Here is a 17,647-nt window from a genome sequence, read left to right on the forward strand (position 1 = left end):
TATATACAACCCTGCTTAGCCGATTCCATGTGTGTAGCTTATGAAATCTTTCTCCTACAGTAGCCAGTACTCTTCTAAATGAAGAAATATATAAATACATAATAGCAATTAGGGCAGCACAGTGGTGTTGTGGTTAGCGCTGTCGCCTCACAGCAAGAAGGTCCGGGTTCGAGCCCTGTGGCCGGCGAGGGCCTTTCTGTGCGGAGTTTGCATGTTCTCCCCGTGTCTGCGTGGGTTTCCTCCAGGTGCTCCGGTTTCCCCCACAGTCCAAAGACATGCAGGTTAGGTTAACTGGTGACTCTAAATTGACCGTAGGTGTGAATGTGAGTGTGAATGGTTGTCTGTGTCTATGTGTCAGCCCTGTGATGACCTGGCGACTTGTCCAGGGTGTACCCCGCCTTTCGCCCGTAGTCAGCTGGGATAGGCTCCAGCTTGCCCGCGACCCTGTAGAACAGGATAAAGCGGCTAGAGATAATGAGATGAGATGAGAGATGATTTATGTAACAATAGATAGATAAGCATTGATACATGAATCCATGGGTTTAGAAGCTGAAGCTTTTAGCTCAGGCAACAATTCCATATTTCAATGCAAAATCGCTAGCTGCTAAACTTGGTCTACACAGACTGTGCACCGAATCCATGCAGGGTCTCTCAGCCTGCTGGCAGATCCGCACGTGATGTCATGAATCTGGATCAATCTGGCTCCAGACTCCCTTGGGAATTTTCCAGACACGTTTTGTTATTTTATTTTTTTCTGCTGTAGACAGATGGCCTTGTGCAAAATTACCCTTCTGGATGAGTGTGTGTGGTTTTTTTTCATATAAAAACCCCACTAAATTGGTCCAGGATATGCACTTTAAAGAGGTCACTCTGCAGACTGACTCAGCTTTTGTTGTCTGATTCAATAAACAAAGTCTATTTTCTGCAACTCTTTGACTTTTGCTCTGTTTGGTGGGAGCGAGTGTCAACAACACATTCAATAAATCTCAGCTCATCTCATTATCTGTAGCCGCTTTATCCTGTTCTACAGGGTTGCAGGCAAGCTGGAGCCTATCCCAGCTGACTACGGGCGAAAGGCGGGGTACACCCTGGACAAGTCGCCAGGTCATCACAGGGCTGACACATAGACACAGACAACCATTCACACTCACATTCACACCTACGGTCAATTTAGAGTCACCAGTTAACCTAACCTGCATGTCTTTGGACTGTGGGGGAAACCGGAGCACCCGGAGGAAACCCACGCGGACAACATGCAAACTCCACACAGAAAGGTCCTCGCCGGCCACGGGGCTCGAACCCGGACCTTCTTGCTGTGAGGTGACAGCACTAACCACTACACCACCGTGCCGCCCCATTCAATAAACATCAGGTTTGTTTCTTTTGATCAGTCTGTATGTGCTGATCGCATAATGAACTACAATAAAGCATGAACAGTACCTAAAAAATACATTCTGTTGTGTTTGAGTTTGAAGAAAGTCAAATAGTTAATCAAACAGTGAATCTGAGTGTATAATCTTGATTATTATCTTAATTGTTCACGAAATAATTAATTTGCTAGTTATCTCTCCTCCTCCTTCCAAATAGCAAGGATTTTCATAACCATCCGGAATTTATTCCATCACTTATGAAATATTTTTTAGAGGTTTCAGAGCAATGTAAAAAAAAAAATTCACAAAGCTAACTAAAAAAAAATCTGAGTTAAATAATTTAAAATGCAACTAATTCTTGTTTCATTTCCCATCCGTCTGGATATTTTTTAAACTCTTTGTTCACTAGTAATGTTTTAATTTTTTCAGTTTTTGAGCGAAAAATGATTTATCTAAGGCTTTAGTTTTGAAAACGACAAACTTCCGGCAACAGCCACAAAGACACATTGGTTTGTTCCACCCGTTTTCTTGCATATCTAAGGCAACGTGGTCCCTCCTTTTGCATTCCGATTGGTTGATGGAGCATACTCGAGATCCAGTATCCAATCAGCAATGAAATATGAATTTGTAGCCAATCATATAGCGTAGAAGGCGGGGTTTGTCTGAATGCGGGTAGGAAAGCAAATAAGACAACGGAAGTGCGTGTTACACGATCGCGTTTTTCACACACAGTGAGTGCAGAGTTATGGAGTTCAGTTTCCCTCAGACAGTAACATTTATCGCCGGTACTGTAAACGCTCATATTGTTATCTGAGGTCAGGTTTCGGGACTACAGACCCGAGTAAACATGTCGGAAAACATCGTAAGTATCTGTTTGTGCAATTTTGATTCGCTGCTGGTAAATGCGGGGAAAGCGTAAGTCAGTGAAATGTGCAGTTTATTTCGGGTGATGAGGCAGCAGAATTGTTAGCGTGATGCTAACTGATTAGCAAGCTAACGGTCAAAAGAGTCAGGGCCGGGCTGAGATACGGAGCAGGAGGAAGAGGAGCCGAGGCTGGAGAGGGGTTAGTGAGAGGAGACGGTTAGCTGTGTGGAAAAGGCTGAAGTTGGGGTGTTAATGAGCTCCGTGTCAGTGCACGCTGGTGTGTGACAGTGAAACTCGAACCTCTTCTGCTGTTCAACACGTCAGATAAAGAACAATAAAACATCACACTCGATTACAGACCACTTCCGGTTATCGCTCAGGCACTCATTTAGCATCTTAGTGCTCAGTTCGTGTCTCTACTAAACTGTTTTAAGAAGAATGGCGTCCTTTATTTACTCAATAGTCGCTTTTTTATTTCTTACTCGTGCAGAAAATCTGAAAAAAAAAAACCATAGAACGTGATAAAATTAATGGTTTGGCATTACCACGGCTGGCTGAGAGAAAACACAGTTCTGGTCTGGAGTGCTTGTGGTTTGGGTCAGTCATTTTGTACGCAGTCTGCTCTCAGGGGCGGAGTTTCATGAACATGGGTGGGCTTAAGAAATCCCACCCCTTCCTTTAAGCCTTCGTCCAAAGCCACGCCCACAAAGCACATGAACGCGCACTGCCTGACCACTGATGGAGTCTAAAGGCCTCTGCATGCTCTTGCGACAAGGCTTTCGCAGATAGCTTTTCGCAGACAGTTGTAATTTATTGTTGAGCGGGGGAATAGGCGTGCGCGATGTTATTCACCGGCACAACGCAAGGGGGCGTGAAGTCGCTAGGAGTAGTTGGTGGGTGTGGTTAGTGGAGTGTTTATCCTCCGGTTACTTATAATGACTAGAACTTTTTTTTTTATAATGACTAGAACTGGAGTCGTATAGATGTACGTACTTCCTCAATCAACCGCTCTTCATGCTGCTCCATCTTCGCTCGTGTTTTTAAAAATGCCGGTCGTGAAAACAAAAACCGGGAAAGTAGGGAAGCGGAAGTGCGTGTACAGCGGGTAGAGTGGACCAATCAGAGCCCTCTTGTCTGCGAGGCTTCTGCGGTGGTCACAGTTTTTGGGAGGTGTGCGCAGAGCGTCTGCGAAGGTGGGGGGGCTATGCAGACACTGTCTGCGACACCGTCTGCGAGGACTGGGTTGTCAGCATAAATTGGCCTTAATGCCGCTCTTCCACTACCAGCGCGGCTGAGTCGAGCTGAGCGGGGCTGTTGGAGTTGCATTTCAACTACAACCGCGCTGAACCGTGCTGGCTGGAAGTGGGTGGGCACATTGGGTGGAGTTAGCGAAAGTGGGTGGACGTCACGTGATGTTGTTAGGCGGCGCAAACAGTGACATCAGTGACCTTTTAAGCGGTAGTCTCACGACCCGGATAGTAAATAATAAACATGGAGGACATGGAGTCGTTAGTGCTGCTGGTCTTGGTGCTGTGGCTTGTTGTCACCGACAACGCCAACAGATACTGGCAAGAGCGTATAGATGAGGCGAGGCGCATAAGGCTTCAGAAATTCTCGTAATTCGTAATTCTTCTTCTTCCAGGTTTACGGTGTTTACAGATCCCAGCGTGCTCGCGGGGCGTGTGTGGGCATGTGAGGACACTCCTCCTCACCAATCAGTGCACAGGGCAGTGTCTCCTCACGCCCCTAGCCCCACTCGGCTCGGTTTGGCTCGCTTCAGCCCTACTCCAAAACTGTGCGAGTTTTGGGTGCTGAGCAGGGCTGAAGCGAGCTGAGTCGTGCTGCTCTGAGGTAGTCGAAACGCGAGCCGTGTCAGGCTGAAGTGAGCTGAAAAAGGGTAGTGGAAAAGGGCCATAAAGCTAGTATCTCACTGGGCTGCGAACGTCATTCGCGAGAGAGTTCCAAAAGTGTCTTGAAACATTCGCGGGGCTTCTCAGTTTCCTCGCATGAGTCGCAAAGTGTCGCTCCTTCGTCGCTGAAGTTTTGAACGTGTTCAAAAAATTTGTGCAACAAAATTTTGCTCGGAATAGCCGCAAATGTGTCGCAAAGCCGTCGCGAACCCTTCTCAAGTCAGTTTCCGTGAGACAGGAAGTGCGAGAACTGAATTCGCATGTTTTATCGCAATTGTTGTGTCTCAACTCGTCGCAGGCTGTCGCAGCCCAGTGAGATACTGGCTGAAGCGCGAGAACTGAATTCGCACATTTTATCGCAATTGTTGTCTCAACTAGTCGCAGGCTGTCACAGCCCAGTGAGACACTGGCTGAAGTGCAAGAACTGAATTCGCATATTTTATCGCAATTGTGTCTCTGACTAGTCGCAGGCTGTTGCAGCCCAGTGAGATACTGACTGAAGCGCAAGAACTGAATTCGCATATTTTATCGCAATTGTTGTCTCAAATAGTCGCAGGCTGTCGCAGTCCAGTGAGATACTGGCTGAAGCGCGAGAACTGAATTCGCATATTTTATCGCAATTGTTGTCTCAACTAGTCGCAGGCTGTCGCAGCCTGGTGAGATACTGGCTGAAGTGCGAGAACTGAATTCGCATATTTTATCGCAATTGTTGTGTCCAACTAGTCGCAGGCTGTTGCAGCCCAGTGAGATACTGGCTGAAGTACGAGAACTGAATTCGCATATTTTATCGCAGTTGTTGTCTCAAATAGTCGCAGGCTGCCGCAGTCCAGTGAGATACTGGCTGAAGTGCGAGAACTGAATTCGCATATTTTATCGCAGTTGTTGTCTCAACTAGTCGCAGGCTGTCGCAGTCCAGTGAGATACTGGCTGAAGCGCGAGAACTGAATTCGCATATTTTATCGCAATTGTTGTGTCCGACTAGTCGCAGGCTGTTGCAGCCCAGTGAGATACTGGCTGAAGCGCGAGAACTGAATTCGCATATTTTATCGCAATTGTTGTCTCAATTAGTTGCAGGCTGTCGCAGCCTGGTGAGATACTGGCTGAAGTGCAAGAACTGAATTCGCATATTTTATCGCAATTGTGTCTCCGACTAGTTGCAGGCTGTTGCAGCCCAGTGAGATACTGGCTGAAGTACGAGAACTGAATTGGCATATTTTATCGCACTTGTTGTCTCAAATAGTCGCAGGCTGTCGCAGTCCAGTGAGATACTGGCTGAAGCACGAGAACTGAATTCGCATATTTTATTGCTATTGTTGTCTCAACTAGTCGCAGGCTGTCACAGCCTGGTGAGATACTGGCTGAAGTGCGAGAACTGAATTCGCATATTTTATCGCAATTGTGTCTCCGAATAGTTGCAGGCTGTTGCAGCCCGGTGAGATACTGGCTGAAGTGCGAGAACTGAATTCGCATATTTTATCGCAATTGTTGTCTCAACTAGTCGCAGGCTGTCGCAGCCTGGTGAGATACTGGCTGAAGTGCGAGAACTGAATTCGCATATTTTATCGCAATTGTTGTGTCCGACTAGTCGCAGGCTGTTGCAGCCCAGTGAGATACTGGCTGAAGTGCGAGAACTGAATTTGCATATTTTATCGCAATTGTTGTCTCAACTAGTCGCAGGCTGTCGCAGCCTGGTGAGATACTGGCTGAAGTGCGAGAACTGAATTCGCATATTTTATCGCAATTGTGTCTCCGACTAGTTGCAGGCTGTTGCAGCCCGGTGAGATACTGGCTGAAGTGCGAGAACTGAATTCGCATATTTTATCGCAATTGTTGTCTCAACTAGTCGCAGGCTGTCGCAGCCTGGTGAGATACTGGCTGAAGTGCGAGAACTGAATTCGCATATTTTATCGCAATTGTTGTGTCCGACTAGTCGCAGGCTGTTGCAGCCCAGTGAGATACTGGCTGAAGTGCGAGAACTGAATTTGCATATTTTATCGCAATTGTTGTCTCAACTAGTCGCAGGCTGTCGCAGCCTGGTGAGATACTGGCTGAAGTGCGAGAACTGAATTCGCATATTTTATCGCAATTGTGTCTCCGACTAGTTGCAGGCTGTTGCAGCCCGGTGAGATACTGGCTGAAGTGCGAGAACTGAATTCGCATATTTTATCGCAATTGTTGTCTCAACTAGTCGCAGGCTGTCGCAGCCTGGTGAGATACTGGCTGAAGTGCGAGAACTGAATTTGCATATTTTATCGCAATTGTTGTCTCAACTAGTCGCAGGCTGTCGCAGCCTGGTGAGATACTGGCTGAAGTGCGAGAACTGAATTCGCATATTTTATTGCAGTTGTGTTTCCGACTAGTTGCAGGCTGTCGCAGCCCAGTGAGATACTGGCTTGAGGGGAAAAAACAAGTTCCTCCTAAAAGAAAGAAAGCGCAACTTTATTCATCACACAATTGTGAAATTCCTCTCTGCATTTAACCCATCTGAAGCAGTGAGCACACATACAGTACACATACCCAGAGCAGTGGGCAGCCATACGAACAGCACCCGGGGAGCTGTTGGGAGTTAGGTGCCTCGCTCAGGGGCACCTCAGCCCAAGGCCGTCCCATATTAACCTAACTGCATGTCTTTGGACTGTGGGGGAAACCGGAGCACCCGGAGGAAAAAGAAATTCAGGAACCATGGAGTCAGTTTTCAGGCTCTTCATCTCCATCAGCAGCACGGTGGTGTAGTGGTTAGCGCTGTCGCCTCACAGCAAGAAGGTTTTGGGTTCGAGCCCAGTGGCCGGCGATGGCCTTTCTGTGTGGAGTTTGCATGTTCTTCCCGTGTCTGCGTGGGTTTCCTCCGGGTGCTCCAGTTTCCCTCAAAGACATGCGGTTAGGTTAACATGGGGCGGCCTTGGGCTGAAGTGCCCTTGAGCAAGGTACCTAACCCCTGACTGCTCCCCGGGCGCTGTAGCATGGCTGCCTACTGCTCTGGGGGGGGTGCGCGTGTGTTCAGAGGATATATCTCACTGTGCTTGAAGTGCCCATGTGACAAATAAAGGTTTCTTCTTCTTATCAGTTGACGCCATTATTAAGAAGCCATACTTAGATACTTTATGCAGCTTTTTTTTTTATTATTAATCATAGCCTTTTTTACAACCCCGATTCCAAAAAAGTTGGGACAAAGTACAAATTGTAAATAAAAACGGAATGCAATAATTTACAAATCTCAAAAACTGATATTGTATTCACAATAGAACATAGACAACATATCAAATGTCGAAAGTGAGACATTTTGAAATTTCATGACAGCAACACATCTCAAAAAAGTTGGGACAGGGGCAATAAGAGGCTGGAAAAGTTAAAGCTGCAAAAAAGGAACAGCTGGAGGACCAAATTGCAACTCATTAGGTCAATTGGCAATAGGTCATTAACATGACTGGGTATAAAAAGAGCATCTTGGAGTGGCAGCGGCTCTCAGAAGTAAAGATGGGAAGAGGATCACCAATCCCCCTAATTCTGCACCGACAAATAGTGGAGCAATATCAGAAAGGAGTTCGACAGTGTAAAATTGCAAAGAGTTTGAACATATCATCATCTACAGTGCATAATATCATCAAAAGATTCAGAGAATCTGGAAGAATCTCTGTGCGTAAGGGTCAAGGCCGGAAAACCATACTGGGTGCCCGTGATCTTCGGGCCCTTAGACGGCACTGCATCACATACAGGCATGCTTCTGTATTGGAAATCACAAAATGGGCTCAGGAATATTTCCAGAGAACATTATCTGTGAACACAATTCACCGTGCCGTCCGCCGTTGCCAGCTAAAACTCTATAGTTCAAAGAAGAAGCCGTATCTAAACATGATCCAGAAGCGCAGACGTCTTCTCTGGGCCAAGGCTCATTTAAAATGGACTGTGGCAAAGTGGAAAACTGTTCTGTGGTCAGACGAATCAAAATTTGAAGTTCTTTGGAAATCAGTATACTATTGTATACTATTAAAAAAACTCAAATGAAAGAAGAAGCAATCAAAGAAAAAAGGAGAGGAAAGCGTCGAGCTGGTGTGCTTTTGCTCCAGGACAGTGCACACGTCCACACAGCGCAGGGGCAGAAGCAGCCACATTTAGTTTTGAACTGTTGCCCCGTGCACCTTAAGCCTCGGTCACAACCGGCCGTACGTGCTCCTACGGCCGGTCTACGTGCAAGAAACGCACGGAGGGCGCGCGTGTGACGTGCTGATTTTTGAGCCGTAGACTGGCCGCAGAGGTTCTTTGCCATGTCAAACAAACTCTACGGGCGCTTACGTTTTTTTCAGGTTGTAAGACAAACTTGCGACCAACGTACGCCTTTCTCCATGAACAAAAAAACCGCAGCGATTTGGGAAACGCCAAAAATCGCACGGCCAAAAAATCGTACGTCCGGTTGTGACCTAGGCTTTACTCACCTGACCCAACACCGTCTGACCTTCTATCAGTTTCCCAAACTGAAATCCCACTCACATGGTCACGATTTTCACAGTGATGATGAAGTCATCCATGCTGTTGAGGAGATCTGGAGGCCCAAGATGTGATGACCTTCTGCGTCGGGATAGTGAAGCTTGAACATCAGTGGACCAAGTACATTGAAGTTAAAGGAGACTATGTAGAAGAATAGTGCATGATCAGTCTTTCTCCTGTGATGTTTTCTGGGTGAGGCCGAGAACTTTTTGAAATACCCTCGTATGCGTCATCTGTTTAATTACACCAGCATGCTTTACACTGTTTTAATTTCACACCTCGCATGAAATATCATGATGCTACCACTGACCAGACCGTGAGTTGGCCTAGTGGTTAACGTGTCCGCCTCTCGATCAGGAGATCGCAAGTTCTACTCACGGTCGGGCCATACCACAGGCCATCATAAAAATGGTACCTACTGCCGTCTGGCAAGGCACGCTGCAATACAGATGCGAGTGGGGAGTCAAACTCTCGTGGTTACCAGAGGACTCGCCCCCCACTGTAACCCTAGCTATGTAATAGGCGAGAGGCCGAGGGCTACGGAAACGGAGATCGGTGCCGCCCTATGCGCCACATGGCGCAGGAAGGACTGCCACTGACTGCTTATTGAATGCAATCACCAGTAACAATTAGAAGATTTAGGACAGCGGAGTTTTCGCTTGTGGAAAAATAAACTGGAGTTGATACAATTGTCATGTTGTCTTGACAACCATGCAATATCGTAAACCATATCCAACGCTCATTCTCCACTGGGTAGAGTGACGTAATACATGTAGGATAAGTGATATGCGAACAATATTGCATGCTGTCAAACCGAATGAATGAAACCCGGTAGAAGGGAATAGAACAAGTGTTTTTATTCCATGGAAAAAGTGCCCTGTATGTATAATAATTCCCGATATTTCACTCCGATGATGTCACTCCCAGTGTTTTCCCACTGACTAGACACGTGTTGTCAAAATGGCAAACCGATTCAAAATTAAAGTTCTTTTTATTAACTTGCGCTTTTTTTTGTGTGGATGTGTCTATAAAGAACATTGTGCAAAGCAGGGCTTTGAACCGGTTCAAGGAACGAAAACCGGGAACTTTTTCTATTTCACATGGAACAGAAACGAAACCAGAAACTTTATTATTTTTTATGTTCCGGAACAGAAACGCTTATTAAAAATAATGGTAACCGGTTAATACCGGTTTTTATTTCGTTCCTCAAAGTTTCCGTAGCCTACAAATAAAAGTCATTCTTCTCCTGCGCAAGTTTCTATGACCCGCTGGGGTTCACTTCCTGTGTGACGTTCGCTGACTGAATGTAGAGAGCGGGAGGGTGGACTACTATCACGTCTCCACATCTTAAATAAGAGGTAAATATTGCAGTCTGTCGTTATTCAAAAACGTCAATTTCAAACACGATATCAATATATTTGTCCATGTTAATGAGAGGCTCGCCAACATTAAATGACGTTAACCTCTGTTAGCCTATCAATGCATAGGGCCTGACTAGCCTTTGGTAACACACTAAACGAATTATCTTTCATTTTTGGCACTTTTTCTGTTTGTGTAGATGGGAAGACATACTGAGAATCCAAATCGCCAACATTTGAAATAATAATTGTTTTGAATTATTTCTTGTCTTATTTAATGAAGGTTGTAATAGAATTAGCCTACATTTGGCTTAAGCTGGATGAGACAGAGACATAATTTTATAGCCATTTGTTAAACAGCTGACAGGGAACGTAATTAACCGTTCCGGGAACGAAATTTTTTTGTTCTAACCGGTTCGGGAACGTCTGTTTAATGGTGGAACCCAAAACCGGAAACGTTAAAATTCCGTTTCTGTTCGGAACGAACCAATAGGAAAAATATTCTGGTTCAAAGCCCTGGTGCAAAGATATGTTATTTACCAGCTGGGAGGTCCGTATGGTGAAATACCGTGACCGAGGTCTTGAAAGTACTGAGCGAGGCCCTCTGGGCCGAGTTCAGTATTCAAGGCTGAGGTCACGGTATTTCACCGTACGGACCGACATTAAGCTGGTAAATAATATATATATTTTTTTTTTCTTTACCAAATTCTAACAGAAAATGAGAGCGCCTGAAAGGGAAAACCGAGCCGAGCCGCCATTTTGAATCCTCATTCACGGCTGTAACGCAAATTGCTTTCTCCTCAGTATACAAGTGCACTTCCATGGCAGGAAAAAAAACTACATTTTGCTGCCTATGTAGTCCCCTATTTACCGTAAAATACCAAATAATAGCCCGGGCGATTATTTGTCTCAATCACGTAAGAGACCCGGCGCGTATTAGAGACTAGGTGGCTATTTGGAACAGGCGATTAATTCCTTCTTCACAAATACCTTCCCCAAAATCTACCTCAAAACAGGGAAAAAAATCATTCTCAGATAGGCCTACTTTTGACCAGTATAACTTACAGTTTGTTTAGAGTTAGATTACAGATAGCACGGTGCCGACTTCGGGGAATTTTGAAGACGCAGAATGCATCTTCGCATGGCACAGTCGGGGTGGATAAAGGATAAATCACACACCTTTTCCTGTTAATGACTAGTTAAGTGCATGCTTTACAAAATAATCAAGAAACCACACCATTGTCTGTGCGCAGCACTGTGATTTAATTACTCTGCAAAGTTATGGTCACTTGCTATCACCCTCACCCATGCAGCCTCCACCCTTTGCGCTTCGCGATGTCTGTCAATCTGAAATTGCATGGAGGGCGCGACGTTGAAGCAACATAATTAGGGTGCGAAGTGTCAAACCAAAGGGTTTTTTCTTATGCTGAAAAATAAGTGACCTGCAGTGGCTACATACTGTCATCTTGCATCACGTTTCTCTCCAAGACGTCTCCCTATTTGGCCGATATGAGCCTATTCCCCGAGCGAGTTGGTACGGTGGCTCGACCCCGTAGAAAACTTAAAGTTCGGATGAAAGTTAGTTGAATAGGTTACTGACTTGTAGGCCTACATGTTGCCTGCCTGACGCGTGCTTCTGCCCAACTTGCACGACAGATTACTTGTTGAAAAGGCCCCTTGGATTAGATTGGCCGCGAGCAGACTGAAATGCATGTTAGAACGCTCTCACCTTTTTTGTAAAGCGTCTTCCAGATCCGAATGGGTAAGGGCAAGTGAAATGGTATAAGGTCTTTAATAAAACTCAGTGTGTGCTTTGACGCATGCATTCGGCAATTTAGGTCGTTTAACAGAAGCAGCAGTCCAACCTTGGAAACCCGCAGTCCTCAATGTCACCACACACGCTGGCTTTCGTTGGGTATACCCAAAGGGGTGGCTAAGACATCTGTCAAAAGTTACGGAGTTGCATTCCTCAAGAAATATTACGGTAGACCAAGATTATAACATTGAAATGGCATGTTTATTATCACGTAACAAAATGTTGTAAACAGTATTATAGAAATAATTTCTTTCATTCATTCATTCATTCATATTGTTTCAGTAGAAAACTATGCAATGCAAAATCGTTTAAAAACCAGAAAAGTGCTGGGCCTCAAGATTCTAGATAGAACGTTCGGACGCTTTTTTTTTTTTTTTAGACCCCGGTGAGTATTCGGAACCGGCCTTTATTTGTCACAACACACGCGTACACCCGGCCGTTAAAGGGAACTCGGCGGTTAATTGGAACTCGGCTATTATTTGGTATTTTACGGTATACAAAATTGAGTCATTCAGGATTCAGCCATGTTTTTGCTCAGTGTTAGCAACAGTTACAGGTTTTTAGCTTTCTCCTGAAATGTTTTCTTTTATTTCTTCTTCCTCAGGGTAGTAAAACTCGCTTTCGCTGTGAACACTGTCGTTATCGCTATCCATGCTGTAAAATTAATGCTATTCTCCTGAGAAATGCTGGCAAAAATTTATAAGATTTTTGATAAAAATCTTATAAAAAAGATAAATGTTGACAAAAATTGCTACTATGTTTGTTGTTGTGAACGAGCGAGTCATCAGAGGTCCGTAACCGGGGTCCGTACGTAGGATACGGACCTGCTCGCCAGCCAATCAGAGCGCAGGATTTGATGGAAACGCGACCGCGAAAAAAATAAATGAATGTTCTCTTCAAGGCTATGATTTTTATCTTCTCATGTTGGAAATATTTTAACTTGTTTGCTTCACTTGTGAATATGTTCAGCACTTGAAGATAAACTTCGTATCTTTGTGTAATATCCTCGACATATTAGCTACAAATGTGGCGGCTGTTAACATATGCGTTCCTAATTTTCCTGTTTGGCGCATTTTAGCAAACATCTAGCTTGCATTCCGATCAGTTTGCTGTCTCGCTTTCAATAATGAACTGCAACATAAGATTTTTTTTGTCAGTGTACACTACCGTTCAAAAGTTTGGGGTCACTTTGAAATGTCCTTATTTTTGAAAGAAAAGCACTGTTCTTTTCAATGAAGATCACTTTAAACTAATCAGAAATCCACTCTATACATTGCTAATGTGGTAAATGACTATTCTAGCTGCAAATGTCTGGTTTTTGGTGCAATATCTCCATAGGTGTATAGAGGCCCATTTCCAGCAACTATCACTCCAGTGTTCTAATGGTACAATGTGTTTGCTCATTGCCTCAGAAGGCTAATGGATGATTAGAAAACCCTTGTACAATCATGTTAGCACAGCTGAAAACAGTTGAGCTCTTTAGAGAAGCTATAAAACTGACCTTCCTTTGAGCAGATTGAGTTTCTGGAGCATCACATTTGTGGGGTCGATTAAATGCTCAAAATGGCCAGAAAAATGTCTTGACGATATTTTCTATTTGTTTTACAACTTATGGTGGGAAATAAAAGTGTGACTTTTCATGGAAAACACAAAATTGTCTGGGTGACCCCAAACTTTTGAACGGTAGTGTGTATTCTGAATTAGCATGGATAATCCAAGCGATGGAATGAGTCTGTTTGTCACTTTTGACAGCCGTTCACGCTTTATTTGCCTGTAATGTTCTCAGCATGAGGAAAGTTTAGTAAATGTCTTTGATGGAATAAGGAAGTCATAAAGTAAATCAGTCAAGGGTAGAGGAGTGATAAGGCTGAATTCACCCGAGTTAAGTTTCTCTTTAGCGTAATTCTTCAGTTCAGGGTTCTCCGGAAAATCTGAAGTAGCCAGCTAAAAAAAAGTAGTAGGCAGCTCTGGAGCAACGCGGCGCACCAACGGCGTGCTAAAGCTAAGAGGGTCTGGGGGCATGTCTTCTGGTGCATTCTCAGCTAATACATTACGAACCATTTCCCTGTAAAATATTTGCAAAATATGTATGAAATTTCCCTCCAGATGTGTGTGTGCACTTTCTCAGTTCCCCTCTGTAATATGCTGCCTGGCTCTGTAACATAACTACATGGTGTAACATATCTATATACACTACGGTATGGTCACGTGGTCCAGCTCAGCCAATCAGAGCGTGAAAATCGATCAAAAAATAATGGTGTCGCTTCCGGTCATGTTGGATCCAAATCGAAGACAATTTTGTGGTGGAATAATTGGATTTGCAGCAAATTAAGGGCAGCGGAGACAATACAAATCGCTTGAACATTGAAAAGCAAGGTTTTTTTTGGGGGGGGGGGTCAAGTAGCCAGCACAGACCATCTCTGTGTCTGAAATCGCTCACTCGTTCACTGCTCCCGGTGTATAGAGGACTATATAGTGAGCTCATTGGTAAAAATGAAAAGAAAAAACGCTTTCAGACACTAGTCCGTCGCGCTGGTATTTATGTCATTACTGTCGCACGATTAAAACGTGCCAGATCAGTCAGCTGGTTGGTTTTCAAAATAATAAACACATGCATGTATTTTCGTGATAAATCCATATTATACTGAGCGTATTTCCCACATTAATCAATACAAAGTACCTGCAGCTTTCAGTTCTTTTAAATCAAGGCTGAATGCTTTCTTCTTTGCCGCTGCCTTTTATTAAATCAAATTTGAGACTTTTAATTTGATTTCTTTCAGCGCGACCGCAATGCATGATGGGATATATTGCTTTGGTTAGTGACCATCAGTTTTACACTACTTTTCGTGCATTGTGGGATACTTTGAGTGCACTATATAGGGTGTAAATAATCCTCACTAAGGTTTCGGACAGCACTACAAAATGGCATCCTCACTATATACTGAGTAGGGATCGATTTTAGACACAGGGTACCTGTGTCGGAGGAGAAAACCGCCGGTTGTTGGCGCCTATGGATATCTCCGTCAGTTACTGCGATACTACTACAAGTCATGTTGCTGTCTTGAGTTTTTACAACAGCACTGGTGGCTCGTTAATAGGGGCGATTTGGGCGACGCACTCCCAAACGGAGGGAGATTTTTTTTTTTTTAATCTACTCCTACTACCACGGCAACAGTAATGTCATTGTCCAATCAGGCTAAGGTCGCGCCTGGTGTAGCCAAGCCCTTTTGGTGCGATTTCTGTCAGGTTCAGATTTGCCCCAAAATCTCCCATTGACAGTAATGGTACGTAAGTTTTTTTCGAAAATCATGCTCCCAATGCGTTTTCTATTAGGTTTTATGTGCTCGCACGAGCAGCATGCTTACGTCATACGCCTGTTGCGCCGCGCAAGTGTTGCCAGATTGGGTGGTTTTAAGTGCATTTTGGCGGGTTTTGAACATAATTTTGGGCTGGAAAACGCAACTTGCGCGGGAAATGTGTGAACATTCTATGAAGAAGATGGCGAGTGTTGAGTGCAACAATACGATAGCGTCTCTGAAAGAAGTTCCCTTTAGTCGTCGTGCCAATGAGGAGAAAACGTCAATCAAACAGCTAGGACCTCCTAGACCGAATTTAAACATCAAGCAAGTGTCTACGAAGGGGGAGAAGACCTACTCAAGAGGTTTTAACAAGAACTGGTACCACCGGAAAACTTGGCTAGCTGGCTGTGATGTAGTCAATGCTCTTTTTTGCTACCCTTGCGTTCTCTTCCACCCTGGAAGTAGCACAGCAGACGGTACAGTGATATCGGATATTTGAATTTACTAGGCAAAAGTTTTTGTGTGTGTGTGTGTTACCAATGGCAGTTGTTTTACCAATGGCAGTTTAACATTGCCATGTTTTTGTTTTACCAATGGCAGTTTAACATTGCCATGCTTGGAATATTTCAGTAGCCTCAAGTTCTCTCTGACTTGGTGTAAATTAAGCATATTTTCAGTTTTTATATATTGTACAGTATGTGTTCATTGGAGCCAGCAGCACCTTACCTTTTTTCCAACTTGTTAAGCCAAGTTGCACTGACTACAAAACCTTGTGTGTATATAGTAGGGATAGGAATCTTCATAATCAAAGCGATACGATACGCATCTCGATACACTGCCAACGATTCGATACATTCAAGATTAATGAAATTGCCAGTGCTAAGATGCGATACGATTCTCCCGCATGCTGCGATACGGTGCGATACAGTACGATTTAATTCTAATACAATGCGGTCCAGTGCGATACGATGCGATTCGATACGATGCAATGCAGAAGAAAAGTGCACCATGGAATACAGAGTAGTTCAAGTTATGGCACTTGAAGCATTAAAGCTGTGCCTTTTATTTTGAAACACAGGAAGTACAACATAAAGTGCTTACAGGTCTCTCTGGAACGGCAGAGTTTACATATGGCCGTTGTCTTGTCCAGCTCTCCCCCTCGCTTGTAGAACCCGAAATCTTTCCATATGTTAGACTTGAAACCCACCACTGAATGAACAATGTCTGTTTTCCATGTTAACCGCTATCTGGCTGACTTTCCGCCTCTATCCTATTCGAAAGCTAGGTTGGACCCGCCTATTCGCGCGAGACTTGAGCCGAGACTTGAGTAGGAGAGAGATAGAGAGATGAAACCCAGAAATACCAGACCCTTTTCTAAACTGTTATGTTATAATTTATTCATTATATATATTAAATTAAGCTATTAATCGGTTTATATCGATGCAGACAGTTTAGATACGATGCATCTCGAGTTTATGTGCGGTTTTTTCCGATGCGACGTTTGCAAATCGATGCAACTGCATCTTAACAGGTCGTATCGATTTTCCGATGTGCATCGGTGAATCTTCCCAAGCCTAGTACAACCCCGATTCCAAAAAAGTTGGGACAAAGTACAAATTGTAAATAAAAACGGAATGCAATAATTTACAAATCTCAAAAACTGATATTGTATTCACAATAGAACATAGACAACATATCAAATGTCAAAAGTGAGACATTTTGAAATTTCATGCCAAATATTGGCTCATTTGAAATTTCATGACAGCAACACATTTCAAAAAAGTTGGGACAGGAGCAATAAGAGGCTGGAAAAGTTAAAGGTACAAAAAAGGAACAGCTGGAGGACCAAATTGCAACTCATTAGGTCAATTGGCAATAGGTCATTAACATGACTGGGTATAAAAAGAGCATCTTGGAGCGGCAGCGGCTCTCAGAAGTAAAGATGGGAAGAGGATCACCAATCCCCCTAATTCTGTGCCGACAAATAGTGGAGCAATATCAGAAAGGAGTTCGACAGTGTAAAATTGCAAAGAGTTTGAACATATCATCATCTACAGTGCATAATATCATCAAAAGATTCAGAGAATCTGGAAGAATCTCTGTGCGTAAGGGTCAAGGCCGGAAAACCATACTGGGTGCCCGTGATCTTCGGGCCCTTAGACGGCACTGCATCACATACAGGCATGCTTCTGTATTGGAAATCACAAAATGGGCTCAGGAATATTTCCAGAGAACATTATCTGTGAACACAATTCACCGTGCCATCTGCCGTTGCCAGCTAAAACTCTATAGTTCAAAGAAGAAGCCGTATCTAAACACGATCCAGAAGCGCAGACGTCTTCTCTGGGCCAAGGCTCATTTAAAATGGACTGTGGCAAAGTGGAAAACTGTTCTGTGGTCAGACGAATCAAAATGTGAAGTTCTTTATGGAAATCAGGGACGCCGTGTCATTCGGACTAAAGAGGAGAAGGACGACCCAAGTTGTTATCAGCACTCAGTTCAGAAGCCTGCATCTCTGATGGTATGGGGTTGCATTAGTGCGTGTGG

The 17,647-nt window shown here is 44.2% G+C and overlaps 1 protein-coding gene across 1 annotated transcript in view; it reads left to right on the forward strand.

Moving 5' to 3' along the window:
* Window positions 1-2,100: 2,100 nt before the first annotated feature.
* Window positions 2,101-17,647, forward strand: part of nploc4 (NPL4 homolog, ubiquitin recognition factor) — a 63,855-nt gene continuing 48,308 nt past the window's right edge. Inside the window, exon 1 of the mRNA XM_060940237.1 lies at window positions 2,101-2,232. Within this exon, the coding sequence (XP_060796220.1) occupies window positions 2,218-2,232 (15 nt within the window). The 5' untranslated portion in view covers window positions 2,101-2,217. The remainder of the gene's footprint in view (window positions 2,233-17,647) is intronic.

Source organism: Neoarius graeffei, chromosome 14 (assembly GCF_027579695.1).
Source record: "Neoarius graeffei isolate fNeoGra1 chromosome 14, fNeoGra1.pri, whole genome shotgun sequence".
Lineage (NCBI taxonomy): Eukaryota > Metazoa > Chordata > Actinopteri > Siluriformes > Ariidae > Neoarius > Neoarius graeffei.